The following is a 14,597-nucleotide window of genomic DNA, read 5'->3' on the forward strand; positions in this document are numbered from 1 at the left end:
TTTACGTTTAATTTGTTCTAATCACTTCACGTATAGATTAGTGCACTCACCTACTTCTTTATACCTAAAGCCGGATCATGACATAAGACAATTGTTTTTGTTGGATTTATTTTGGGTTTTGAGGGTTATATGCTTGTTGGGCCTCTGTTACATCTGTCTGGGCTTTGAACGTATCTAAATGTACTTGACCAATGAAATTTCTTTCGAGATGTATATGCTTGCGTATTATATCATACGAAGAATATTCTTAATGAATCGAATTATTTTATGTTTTGGACCTGAGTGTAATTTATCCGCAGAAAAGATACTGTTAATTGTAGTTACCGCGGTCTCATCTCACTGAGTCCGCTGATTATCTAACTAAATGTCTCCCCAAAGTCAAATTTCATCCTCATATTATTCATTAATTCTCTACTAGGTTCTACCATGAATTCCGACATGGACCCCAACGACGATGTTCCCGATCCCAGTCCCAGAATCTTCGACCGTTATGCCTCCTCCTCAGACGACGATTCGCAGTCACCCTACCCTTCCCTCCACTCCACCAACCGACGCCTCGACTACATGATCCAATTCCTTGACCGCAATCTTCAACCGCAACAGCCCTCTCGTCACAAGTCGTCACTTCCCGAATTCGTCGCTAAAGGCGGCGGCCAAGGCATTTTCACGCTGCCTGATCGGAAACCCCTCCACCCTAATCGGCCTCCCCACCTCGAGGTTCGACCGCACCCACTCAGGGAGTCCCAATTCGGTCGATTTCTGAAAACGATCATCTGCACCGACCGGCAACTTTGGGCGGGCAGCGAGAGCGGGGCGGTTAGGGTTTGGGAATTGAAGGATTTGTATGAGGAAGGTGAGGAGGAAGAGGCGACGCCGTTTAAGGAATCATCGGCGATATTATCTAATGGGAACGGCAACGGAAACGGTAAAGGGAATGGGAATACAAATGCAGCGGTGATTTCTATGGTGGGGGATGAGGGGAATGGAGTCGTTTGGAGTGGGCATAGGGATGGGAAGATCAGAGGGTGGAAGATAGATTGTGAGAGTGGTGGGTTTAAGGAAGGGTGGTGTTGGCAGGCTCATCGTGGCGCAGTGCTGTCCATGGTTTTCTCTTGTTATGGTCTGTTAACCCTTTTGCTTTTTTTTTCCTACTGTTATTTTTTTTTGTTCCTAATAATGTGGATCCACTGCATTAAAATTACAAGAAATTACTAGATCACTTATAATAATAATGAAAACTCTGAAAAATAACCTCTACTCAATGTGCTACATGCCATTTTGATGGACGTTGACTAAGATTACATTAGCACATTTTTAGATGTTGGAAGTGTTAATTATCATCACCTTGCCTTTTCTAGTTATAATTCTGAAAACCGAAGGAACAATAGCCGGCAGAAATCCAGAAATTTAGTTTGGAACATTCATCGTTCACAAACTGTTTCTTAAACTAAGATTAGTCTCTAACAAATAGACATCGAGAAGAGAAAAATGTCAATTCGAGAGCTATTTCTGCATCCCTACGAGAAGTTGCATGTTACAATTGCGTGGTACGAGTGATGATTTCTTTGGACTTTATCTTATTTGCTGTAATTTTTGTTTTACTTTGGTTCAGGGGATTTGTGGTCTGGTTCAGAAGGGGGTAATATCAGGATTTGGCCATGGGAAGATATTCAAAATGCACTCTCTTTGACAGTGGAAGAACGGCATAAGGCTTCTTTGTTAATGGGGAGATCATTTATTGATCTTAGGAGTCAAGTCGCTGTAAATGGCTTCAGTTCTATATTAAGTTCAGATATCAAGTGCCTTCTGTCTGATAATATTCGAGCTAAAGTTTGGAGTTCTGGTTATCTTTCCTTTGCATTGTGGTATGCCTAGACCATGAAAACTGCACCCTTAAAATTAACAAAGCTATTTTGTTATATGTTTGGCATTCTTTGATTAGTAATAAGGTATATACCTTGTACCCCTTTATTGATAGTCTAGATCAGTTACAATGATCTTGTACCTCACGCTAATACACTGTTCGTCTGCACACTTCAAATCTGTTAGATTTTAAATTTTTCAACAAGCCATAAGCATCCCCTTAACACTTAAGAGTATCGGAAGAATGTGTGCCAAGGACAAAAAGGCCTTTGTCATTTAAGATTTGTTACAAAATCAAAAGCCCAAAGCCCTAAACTGTGACAGATAAGATCTCATTTTTGTGAAAAATGTGACATGAAAAACTCTACTATTGCATGTAATGTTGTTAAAACTTCTCTTTTTCTGTTCAAACATGGAATGGTTTTTGAAATTATAATTCATAGATCAACCCCAAATGTTGGTTGTAATGCTGTTCATGTTTGTAGGCTTGGAAGATCTGGAGATACTTAATGAATTTTTGAGATATTAAAGGTTGCGAAAACAAGAATGTGGATCTTAGTTAACTCCTTGCTCAATTAGAATTTCTAGTTACTTACATTATTTTGGCTTCACTTTGATTTAAATCATCTGATCTTACATTGCTCTTGTATATGAGCTTTACATTTTTATTTTTCGCCTCCTTTTCTATTTCTTTTGTTGGGTTTTCATGGAATTGTAAAATCTCAGGGATGCTAGGACGAGGGAGTTACTCAAAGTTTTTAACATTGATGGTCAAATTGAAAATAAAGCAGATTTGTCATTAGTTCCAGATTTTGCTATGGAAGATGAGATAAAGATGAAGATTGTTGCAAGTTCAAAGAAGGAAAAAAATCAAAGTTCCTTTGGTTTCTTTCAGCAGTCACGGAATGTTATCATGGGAGCAGCTGATGCTGTTCGCCGAGTTGCAGCAAAAGGGGGCTTTCTTGATGATAGCCGGAGGATTGAAGCACTCACTATAACTATTGATGGGATGATTTGGGTTGGCTGCGCAAATGGCTTGCTTATCCAGTGGGATGGAAATGGAAACCGTATTCAAGATATTCAGCCTCATCCTTCTGCTGTTCTATGCTTATGCAGTTTTGGATCAAAAATATGGGCTGGTTATGCGAGTGGTATTGTTCATGCACTGGACCTTGATGGTAATAAGGTTGGAGAATGGGTTGCTCACAGCAGTTCTGTACTGAGGATGGCCATTGGTGCTGGTAATATTTACACCCTGGCTAAGCATGGTGGCATACGTGGATGGAGTATCACATCCCCTGGAACTCTTGATAGCATATTGTATTCAGAATTGACTGCAAAAGGATTTCTATATACAAGGATAGAAAATTTAACCATATTAACTGGTACATGGAACGTTGGGCAGGGGCGAGCATCTAAGAACTCGCTTGAATCTTGGTTACGTTCTTCTGTTTCAGACGTTGGAATCATTGTTATTGGATTGCAAGAAGTTGAGATGGGTGCAGGTTTTCTTGCAATGTCTGCAGTAAGAGAATCGGTAAGATATTTTCTTCGTTGTGGCTTATAATGCATTAATGTTGTATGTACTTAGCATTATGATTGTAGAGTTTAATGTTTCAGAAAGAAAGAGTGGGCCTCAGATGCCTCCTATTTTAGCCATAACTATTAATCTATTATTGAAGCTGCATGGTGAAAATGAAGGCCAAATTATTGTGCAGTATTCAATGAGTTCTGCATTGGAATTCTTCATTTTTCAATCCTTTATTTATAACCATTTTCTAACCCCTCCTGCTTACCATAGGTAGGGTGTGACGGGAGTGCTATTGGACAGTGGTGGTTGGATATGATAGATGATACATTGCATGATATGATGGAAAGAAATTCACAGGATGTGATGAGAAAACAATCGCATCAGTGTAGAAGATTTCAACGTGTTGGATCCAGGCAGTTGGCAGGCATGCTTATTGCTGTTTGGTGAGTGTCCATCATTACAAGATATTGGATTACTTGTTGAATGTATAATAGGACTATTTGTTCTTATGACTTGTTTCTTGCAAGGCTGAAAGGCATTTCAGGATTGTTATAACTCTTTATTCTAATTCTTAATTTTTATTTCGTGTTAAAAATCGGCAACTCTGTAAGAAATAAGTTTTATTCTAAAACTAAAGGATTTGCGTACAAACCCATATGATAAAACTCTAATGCAAGGATACTCACTTTTTTTTCACTTTTTATTTTGATGTAAGAAAGTTTGTTTTTGGTACTTTTCCTTGAGAGGATTCTAAAAAGGGTTATTTTTTACTCTTCTTCGAGAAAATTCTAAAATGGGCTATTTTTAATGATGTGTAAGACTCCAAGACTCATGCATGCATTGATATTAAAGGAACTGTTTTGAAATATTTTTCAGGCTAGGGTTCTAGGGGAGCCCTTAGATCATTCTAATTTATGTACTTGCAAAGTAGATTTTTTATAAATAAAACATAATAGGGGGAAAATTAGTTCCAAAGATTTTTCATTATTTAAAATAAGTAGAAAAGTTATTCAAGCTTGCTGATAAAATGATGTGAATCCCATAAGAAACCTTCTGTTGTAAACTGCTAGAACTAGTCTTGTTATTGACCTCTTTCATTTTTTCTTAGCCATTCACTCAAGTTTCCTTTTATATTTTATTAGTGCTTGTTTCCTTTAATTTTTTGTATTTAATGGTTAATCTTATGTTTTAGGGTTAAGGATAATCTTAAACCATATGTTGGGGATATCGATGCTGCTGCAGTCCCTTGTGGCTTTGGGCGTGCGATTGGTAACAAGGTATCACTCTTCCTTAAATAGGCATGATATGTAAAGAATTTGGTCCTATGTATCTGATATATTAATGAATGTTAGTATAATTAATGTTTAAATATAGTCTTTAATGTTTAAATACAGTCTTATGCCTAAGTGATATGGTTCTATGTATTATATTGTAGATATTAATAAACAAGCCTAATCTCATGCACTGTGTGCAAGTAAATTTTGCCCTACTAGAAATGTATATCATGCACTTTGACATTAAAGTTTTAGTGAAAGAAATTCTCTAGCCTCAATATTAAACCATTAAAGTATTGTGGAAATGGAAATATGTTTTTTTTCTTAGTATTTAATGTCTCGAGTCTAGACAGTAGATTATAATAGCCTATGAGAACACCTTTGTCACTGTTTCGTTTTGCTATTTTGTGTTGTTCCTAAATTCATTAGTATGATTGATTAGAATCGTTGAAAACATTATACTTCTCTCCGAGGATATTTAGTTTGCACAGAGGATTGTGGTTGACTATAGAAAGTTATAAAAAAATATTTAGCTTTTGGCTTGTGAACTAAAGTTTGCTTAGGAATGATAAATTTAACAATTGATAGGTTTTTGTTTAACAATGATATACATTTGCTTGTGCACCCAGGGAGCTGTTGGTTTAAAACTAAGAGTGTATGACAGGATTTTTTGCTTTGTTAATTGTCACTTTGCTGCTCATTTGGAAGCTGTTGGTCGCCGCAATGCTGATTTTGACCATGTATATCGTACAATGTCATTTAGTCGACCATCTAATCTCTTCAATGGTGGTGCTGGTATGGTGTTGTACCCGTTATTGTGTTGCACGCTTGCCTGCTCAATATATTTATTTTGGCATGTTTATAGATCTAGCTTGCCATTGGTCCTTTCTATTGCAGCTGGTGCTTCGTCGGCTGTTCAAATGGTTCGTGGAGCTAATGTATGTATACACGCTGATTTTGTTTCATGTGCCTTCTGAATTATTCCTCGTTTCTGGTTAGTGTGTGAGAGTTGATGCTTATACAGGCTATGGGTACCCAGTCTGTTGAAGGAATGCCTGAATTATCTGAGGCAGACATGGTTGTATTTCTCGGTGATTTTAATTATCGGCTTGATGATGTGTCATATGATGAAGCTAGAGATTTTATATCTCAAAGATGCTTTGATTGGCTTAGAGAAAGGGATCAACTTCGAGCAGAGATGGGAGCTGGAAATGTTTTCCAGGGAATGCGGGAAGCGGTTATTACTTTTGCTCCCACATACAAATTTGATAAACATGTTACTGGTTTATCAGGTACCTTATATATTAGTTAAGAATTCTGCATCTTGTTTCCAATCTTAATATCAGTCTCTTAGTGTTTGTTTTTTGCCTTCCCACTGATGCTGTGCATTTTGTCATTCGTAAATTGTTTCAGCAATTGCTGTTGTTATAGTGTTAAGTAGTCTATTAAGATATTTTTTCACAAGGGGCTCAGGAAAAATGTTTCTTTGTAGTGACGATTATTATTTTTAGTCCTAGGAATTTTTTTTTTGATAGAAGTTGAAGGTCTCATTAAAAACTCCCTTCGTATTCGTTCACATACTAAGAAGTATGTTAACGAACATTGGAAGGAAGAAAAGAGTACCTCAAAGTTTATTAATAATAATACCCAATACAAAAGATTACACGTAGTCCTAGGAATTTTAGTGTATTTGATTGGCTAATAGTACATTTATAAATGTTTTTTATAGGTTACGATTCTGGTGAAAAGAAGTGCATTCCTGCCTGGTGCGACAGAATCTTATACCGTGATAGTCGACGAACTTTGGGATCTGAATGCAGTTTAGAGTGTCCTGTTGTATCTTCAGTATCACAGTAAGTTCTATTGATTTCTATTTTGGCAATGTTTAGTGATTGTTTACTATCTTTAAAATTATTGTATGCTCTGATTCACCTCATAATCTGTTGTGATCCTTTCTGGTAGTAAGGGCAACTCTTTAACAGTCTCTCTGCTTATCAAACTTTTTCAAAAAGATTAACATGGTGATTATTCTGGATCCAGATATACGTGAATACTAGCAGTAAATTGTACCATTTAACAATATTTCTTCTTTTATCTGAGATCTAAACTGATTGAATTGGTTATTCACTGCTTTCTGAATTTGTTCCAAATCCATTTATCCTGTCAACTCAGTGTCAGAATATGGACAGTATTTTCTTCATATTATTTCCACTAAAGTGCCTCCTGGAGAATTCTCTATGTATGCTAACTAAAGACGGAAAAACTTGTTCCGAAATAAATCATATTTATTTCTGCTGAATATGGCTGACTTAAATAGAGTTTACAATGTAACAACTTTACATAAAAAGATGCATAAAATTAGCAACAGAATAAAAATGATTCTATCTAATTAAAAATGATCCTATCTAATAACTAATAGAATAAAAAACTGATTCTATCTAATTAAAAATGATCCTATCTAATAACTAATAGAATAAAAACTGATTCTATCTAATTTAATTTAGATATTCTCGACACCCCCCTCAAGCTGGAGAATAGATATCGATCATTCACAGCTTGGACAGAAATCCTTCGAACATCGTAGTAAACAGTCCCTTGGTGAGAACATTGGCGAGCTGCTCTGATGATAGAACAAACGGTATGCAGATATCGCCATTTTCCAGCTTCTCCTTGATGAAATGTCGATCTATTTCGACATGTTTGGTCCTGTCACGCTGTACAGGATTCTGAGCAATACTGATTGCCGATTTGTTGTCGCAATACAACTTCATCGGTTTATCTCCTTCAACCTTCAGCTCCTCCAAGATCCTCCTAAGCCATAACAACTCACATACTCCTTGCGCCATGGCTCTGAACTCGGCCTCCGCACTGCTTCTAGAGACAACTGGTTGCTTCTTGCTCCTCCAAGTAACTAAGTTGCCCCAGACAAAGGAGCAATAACCGGTAGTAGATCTTCTGTCTGTAGAACTTCCACCCCAATCAGCATCAGTGAAGATCTCCACTCTTCGACTTCCATTCTTCGAAAACATGATTCCTTTACCAGGACTCCCTTTCAAGTAATGAAGAATCCGGTAAACAGCCTTGGAGTGTTTTTCTGAGGGACAATGCATAAACTGACTAACCAAGCTCACAGCAAATGCAATATCTGGTCTCGTATGAGCCAAATAAATCAGTTTCCCCACCAGCTTCTGATACCGATTCTTGTCCACAGGCTCAGCACCATCTTCTTTTTCGAGTTTTTGATTCGGATCAATAGGAGTCGCCACTGGTTTACATCCGAGTAATCCGGTCTCTTTCAAGATATCGAGGACATATTTCCTTTGCGAGATAATTATACCTTTTGAGGATCTAGCCACCTCCATTCCAAGGAAATATTTGAGTTGTCCTAGATCCTTGACTTCAAACTGGTTGGATAAGAAGTTCTTCAACGACTCCAACTCTACTGTGTCATCTCCTGTCATAACAATGTCATCTACATACACAATTAAAATAGTAAGTTTACCATTATTGTGTTTGTAGAACATAGTATGATCAGACTGGGCCTGAGTGTAACCATGTTGTTTCACAGCTCTCGTGAATCTCTCGAACCAGGCTCTCGGAGATTGTTTCAATCCATAAATGGATTTCTTTAGCTTGCAGACCCTGCCATCCTTCTTCAATTCATCAAAGCTTGGAGTAACTTCCATAAGCACCTCTTCCTCTAGCTCACCGTTTAGGAATGCATTCTTCACATCAAACTGTCTGAGAGTCCAATCCAGATTGGAGGCTAGTGAGAGTAGGACACGTACGGTGTTTAGTTTGGCCACAGGTGCGAAGGTCTCCTCGTAGTCAGGCCGTATGTCTGAGTGAAGCCTCGTGCTACGAGTCTTGCCTTGTATCTCTCGACCGAGCCATCTGCATGGTATTTGATGGTGAACACCCACTTGCTGCCTACAAATTGTTTCCCCTCAGGTAAAGGAGTTAGATCCCACGTGTCATTCTTCTTCAGGGCCTTTAACTCCTCAAAAACTGCCTCTCTCCATCTCGGAACTTCTAGAGCTTCATGTATCTACTTAGGTAGTGCATCATCCATAATCCTGGTGGAAAAAGCTTTGAAATTTGGAGAGAGTTTATTATAAGATAAGAAATTGAATATTGGATGTTTTGTGGTACATGATCTAACACCTTTGTGCAAGGCTATGGGTTCAAAGAATTCTGTAGAAGGCTCTAAATTTGGAGAAGAAATAGGAGAAAGAGAAGTCGTACCTTGGACCATAGTCGAGTCCGATGGTTGGCATACCTTGGGGGCCGGTGGAACATTACTTGGTCGAGTCATCCGTCTAGAATAAACACGAAGTTCAGTAGGTGGTTCCAAGTTGGTTTCTACCTGAGTCTCACGAGGTTGTGAATTTATAGGTTGTGAAATCCTAGGATTAGTTACGGAAATATGAATTGGTTCCACTGAGCTATTTACAACCGATTTTGGCAAGGATGTTTGTTCCCAAAAACTCATTTCAGAGTCATTCTCCCCCGGAAGAGAGTTTTTGTCAAAAAAATGTTGTTTTTCAAAAAACGTGACATCCATACTCACATAATACTTCCCAGATTTAGGATCAAAGCATTTATACCCTTTTTGTGTTGGTGAAAAACCTAGAAATATGCATTTATGTGCTCGGGGATCGAGTTTTCCTCTATTTTGGCCATGTATATGAACAAAAGCAATGCAACCAAAAATTTTAGGTGTTAAATCAGTGAAAGATCTATTTTCAGGAAACATATTCTTTAGAGCTTGCAAAAGAGTAATATAATTAAGAACTCTTGTAGGCATTCGATTTATCAAATAAGACGTTGTTAAGAGTGCTTCATTCCAAAAACGATTAGGAACATTCATAGCAAACAGTAAAGCCCTAGTCACCTCTAATAAATGCCTATTTTTTCTTTCAGCAACTCCATTTTGTTGGGGAGTATCAACGCAAGAACTGTGATGAATAATTCCTTTTTGTTTCAAAAAATCACCTAAGATTGCATTAAAATATTCTCGACCATTATCGGTTCTAAGAACTTGAATATTTGCTTGAAACTGAGTATTGATCAGTGAGTGAAAATTTTTTAAAACACTTGATGCCTTGGATTTTTCTTTTAGTAAATAAATCTACGTGACTCTAGTGTGATCATCAATGAATGTGATGAACCATCTAGATCCTGAGGCTGTTTTTACTCGTGAAAGGCCCCAAATATCACTATGCACAAGAGAAAAAGGTTTTGATGGCATATACTTTAAAGATGGATAAACAGATCTATGATGTTTTGCCAATTCACAAGCTTCACACTAAAAAGAAAAACCGTCCTTTTTTTGAAAAGATTTGGAAACAAATATTTCAAGTAATTAAAACTAGGATGGCCTAACCTATAATGCCACAACATTATTTCATTCTCACAAGACAAGGTAGTAAAGCATCTCGGTTTCTGAACTTGTTTATTTGAAGGATTGTCCGTGACCAAGTGATAGAGTCCATCAACCTCCTTAGCATTGCCAATCATCTTCCCCGAATAAGGGTCCTGAAATTCAAATCCAGCAAATGTTATTGTAGCAATGCATTTGCAATCATGAATAATACGATTAACAGAGATGAGATTGCAAGAGAGCTTTGGGACATGTAGGACATTTAGTAATGTGAGAGATGGAGAAATAATGATAGAGCCTTTTCCAGCTATAGAGGTTAGGGAGCCATCAACAATTTTTACCTTCAAATTACCAGATAAAGGAAAATAAGATGAGAATATGGAGGAATTACCGGTCATGTGATCTGTTGCCCCTGAATCTATGATCCAAGGGTTTGATTTAGAACCGGCTATGAAAGCTGTAGGATATGTACCTTTCTGGGCTAATGATGAAGAGGCAATATAAGATGATGGGTTAGGAGTGTTGGATATGGAATGAGAACTCATTAGTTGATACAATTGCTCTAGCTGTTCTTTGCTGAAGGCTGACAGTTCTGAGGCAGGTTTCAGCTCTTCAGAAGCATCTTCAGATGAGGCATGGAATCCCTTTGCATTCCGAGAATTTCGATTGGCTGAAAAATTCTCGGCTGGCTTCCCGTGTAGCTTCCAACACTTGGCTTTAGTGTGTCCCGGCTTGTTGCAGTGCTCGCAGATTGGCCGATATCTGTCGTTCCGACGATCGTTGCGACGTGGTGGCTGACCCGAGAACAAGGCAGAAGACTCGGTGGGATTTGGTGAGTGGCCTCTAAGCATGACTGTCCGCCGGCTCTCCTCTCGTCTGACTTCGGAGAAGACTTCTCTTGTGCTTGGTAGTGGTTCACGACCAAGAATGCGCCCTCTGACTTCATCCAATTCCTTGTTAAGGCCGACAAAAAATTCGAAGACGCGTTCTTTTTCCACCATCTTCTGGAATAGAGCCCTGTCCTTAGCACAACTCCATTCGTAGTCGTTGAACATGTCAACCTCTTGCCACAAGGTCTTGAGTTCAGTGTAGTATTGAGCGACAGTTTTTTCTCCTTGTTTTAGCCTCCATAACCGAGTTTTTAGTTCAAACCATTGTCCTGCGTTCCCGATATCAGAATAAGTCTCGTTCACAGCATTCCAAATGTCATGAGCAGTAGGTAGGAAGAGATAAGTTCTCCCTACACTTGGATCCATGGAATTTATGAGCCAAGACATAATCATCGAGTTTTCTGCCTCCCATCTTTCAGATTCTTCATCTTCTTCGGCAGGTTTCGTAGTGGTACCTGAGAGATAGCCGAATTTTCCACGGCCACGAATAAACAGTTTCACAGATTGTGACCACTGTAAGAAATTATTTCCATTCAACTTGTGAGAAGTGATGGATATGTTTTGGAATGATTCAGTGTTTAGGGTGATTGAAGGTGAGCGAGTAGAACTCATAGAGTCGATACCAGAGGTATCATCGTAGGGTTTGGCCATTTTGGCTCTGATACCATAAAGACGAAAAAACTTGTTCCGAAATAAATCATATTTATTTCTGTTGAATATGGCTGACTTAAATAGAGTTTACAATGTAACAACTTCACATAAAAAGATGCATAAAATTAGTAACAGAATAAAAATGATTCTATCTAATTAAAAATGATCCTATCTAATAACTAATAGAATAAAAAACTGATTCTATCTAATTAAAAATGATCCTATCTAATAACTAATAGAATAAAAACTGGTTCTATCTAATTTAATTTAGATATTCTCGACACTAACATATTGAGTTTTTAGGGTTATGTTTGAAAATGAAAGATTGTGGAAAGGTCATGGCAGTGTAGTGTTTTTTCTTCCCCGCCCCCTTTGAAAAAATGGGGTAGGTTGAGTAGTATATACCCATTTGGACATGCAGCTTCTGCTTTTTCAGAGAAGACTGCAATTTTATTTTCATCTCTTTATATATTTGAAATCATTTTGAATAAATCCTGATAAATCCTCTTGAATAGGTATGAATCTTGCATGGATGTGACGGACAGCGATCACAAGCCTGTCATTTGCATATTTTCTGTTGAAATTGCTCATATTGATGAGTCAGTAAGGAGACAAGAATTTGAAGATATTGTGAGATCAAATGAGGAAGTTAGATCCAAGCTTCAAGAATTATGTAAAATTCCAGAAACTGTTGTCAGCACTAACAATATACTCCTCCAAAACCAGGACACAACAATTTTGCGCATTACAAATAAATGTACAGAAAGCGCTGCTTTGTTCGAAATAGTTTGTCAAGGTGAATCTACTATAAAGGGTGATGGGCAGACATCATATCATCATCCAAGAGGTTCCTTTGGCCTTCCCCGGTGGCTTCAGGTAGGCTTTCTTGTTTAGATGGATTGTTGTTTCTAGCAGGTGCTTAAGGTTGGGTTTGGTTGACGAGCAACTATTTTACCTTTAACTGGTAAGAATTGAATTTTGAAAGAATCAGTTGAGGGAACTTGTATTTTGAATATGTAATGGTTGTCTTTGGAGCTTAATATGCATCTAACTTCTCACCCTGTTGTGTCTTACTGTCATTGAGCTTTGGATGCAGTCTTGATTATATTTGGTTCAATGTTGAACTGCTGCCAGATTTATGAAGCATATTAAAATTGTTTTAGAGGCTTTGGCAGCCTGCTTTCTGTTTGTTTAAAGGGGCCATTCCTTTGAAGTTACAAACTTTTTCATGCTTATCTTCTAATGTAGAATATGGCCAGACATGTTTACAAGCTTTATGGGGCTTAAAATTTCATAATTTCCTGCAAAAATATGACTGAAAAGATTCATCATCTGGATTACACTGCTTGTTGGTCCTTGGGGCTAAAAACTGATGACATATTTGTGATTTTTGTTTGACCCAGGTTACTCCAGCTGGTGGCATAATTGAACCAGACCATGTAGCAGAGGTATCAATTCATCTCGAGGCATTCCACACTCGGGAAGAGTTTGTCAATGGTTTTCCACAAAACTGGTCGTGTGAAGACGACAGAGATAAGGAAGCTATATTGGTGGTTAAAGTTCATGGAAGGTATTCAATGGAGAGAAAGAATCATCGGATCCGTGTTCGTCACTGTTGTTCAGCCAAAAAGATTGATCCTAAGCCTAGGGATTCTGTACAAGTTCAAGGAAATCTCCTCCACCGTTCTGATTATCAAAGGCTTAGTGTTTCCTACGATGTGGTCAATCATCTCCGGAATTTGCAGAGTCCATAAAGTACCGGGCATGTCTAAGGGACGGCTGCTAATTTAAGGCTAAGGAATGGAAGGGAAAGGGCACAACCGAAAATGTTATAAAAAGTACAACATTTTCGGTTGGACACAATCTAAAATGTTAACTTTTTCTTAATATCTTTCGGTTGCACACCTTGGTAACATTTTCGGTTGGCAACCGAAAATGTTATGTTTTTTATAAAATTTTCGGTTGCGCCTATTCCCTACTGTTCTTTAGCCTTAAATTAGGCTGCCGTATAGCTGAACTTCCCATAAAATACCACTGGTAAGTAGTCCACAAAATCACATGCCATCACTGCTTGACGTGGTTGATAAAGCAGCGTACCAAAAATGTCCAGAACTCCCCCCCCCCCAACCCCCGGGAGTGATTTTCTTATTTTGTGTGAATATAATTTTTATGGAGTTAAGCTGGTGCCCAATTTTTATAATGTCATCAGTGGTCTTTGTTTAATTTCATTTAAACATCGTGTACAGTATGTATGTATGCATGGGTAAGAGAGAGGTGTGATAGCAGCTCGCTTCTTTTCTTTTTTCTCCAGCACTCATTTCCTTTCAATTTGTGGATATTACTATTTATATAATGAATAGGGTTTACAAACAAATTTTCTTCAAGATTCTTGATCATAATTGATGTTTGTAGTCCAATTTAAAAAGATTTCAACTCTTTCGAATAGTTCAGATTTGGATCATTTTGAGTTCCTTTGGATGGGTTTAGATACTCTCTTTTATCAAAGCAGTTCGAGTTGTTTACATTTTTCCTATTTTCTTTTAGTGAGCATTTAATCATAATTGATTTGACGTCTTTTTATACTATACCAACGATTATATCAATCATAATGGACATTTAATGTCTCATAACTAAAAGAAGAGCATTGCTAGTGTAGTCATGATTGGGAACATCATCTCTCCGAGTGACTTCAAAACTAGACAAAACCCATGCCCGGAATAATTCGCCATGCATGCGTATGCCTTGGTACACCATAACTAATGTACTTAATTCAACTGTAAAGCACGCGGTATAATGTTTTGGATCAATTATTAAAAATGATTGTTTTTGTTTCATAAGTGTTTATTTTTGTTTATAATTTTTTTTTAAAAAATATTAATGATTGATTGCTTATTTATTTGTAATTAGCATAATTCAATGTGGAACTATTTATTTATAGTTGATGCGATGTGGAATTAAGGATGATTTTCGTTTCACAAATGCGATTTTAATTGTTTATTTATTTT

General features: G+C 37.5%; 1 protein-coding gene across 1 annotated transcript; it reads left to right on the forward strand.

Moving 5' to 3' along the window:
- The first annotated feature begins 344 nt into the window (after positions 1 to 344).
- On the forward strand, positions 345 to 13,797 carry LOC120216385 (type II inositol polyphosphate 5-phosphatase 15-like). Its single transcript, XM_039213828.1, has 11 exons — positions 345 to 1,120; positions 1,613 to 1,865; positions 2,590 to 3,400; positions 3,665 to 3,837; positions 4,587 to 4,671; positions 5,298 to 5,606; positions 5,693 to 5,960; positions 6,398 to 6,521; positions 12,108 to 12,468; positions 12,996 to 13,353; positions 13,627 to 13,797. Exons 1-10 carry the CDS (start codon positions 427 to 429, stop codon positions 13,344 to 13,346), a joined length of 3,429 nt encoding a protein of 1,142 aa, XP_039069759.1. The 5' UTR covers positions 345 to 426; the 3' UTR covers positions 13,347 to 13,353; positions 13,627 to 13,797.
- The last annotated feature ends 800 nt before the right edge of the window (positions 13,798 to 14,597 follow it).

This window comes from Hibiscus syriacus, unplaced genomic scaffold (genome assembly GCF_006381635.1).
Source record: "Hibiscus syriacus cultivar Baekdansim isolate YM2019G1 unplaced genomic scaffold, ASM638163v2 tig00000764_pilon, whole genome shotgun sequence".
Classification (NCBI taxonomy): Eukaryota; Viridiplantae; Streptophyta; class Magnoliopsida; order Malvales; family Malvaceae; genus Hibiscus; species Hibiscus syriacus.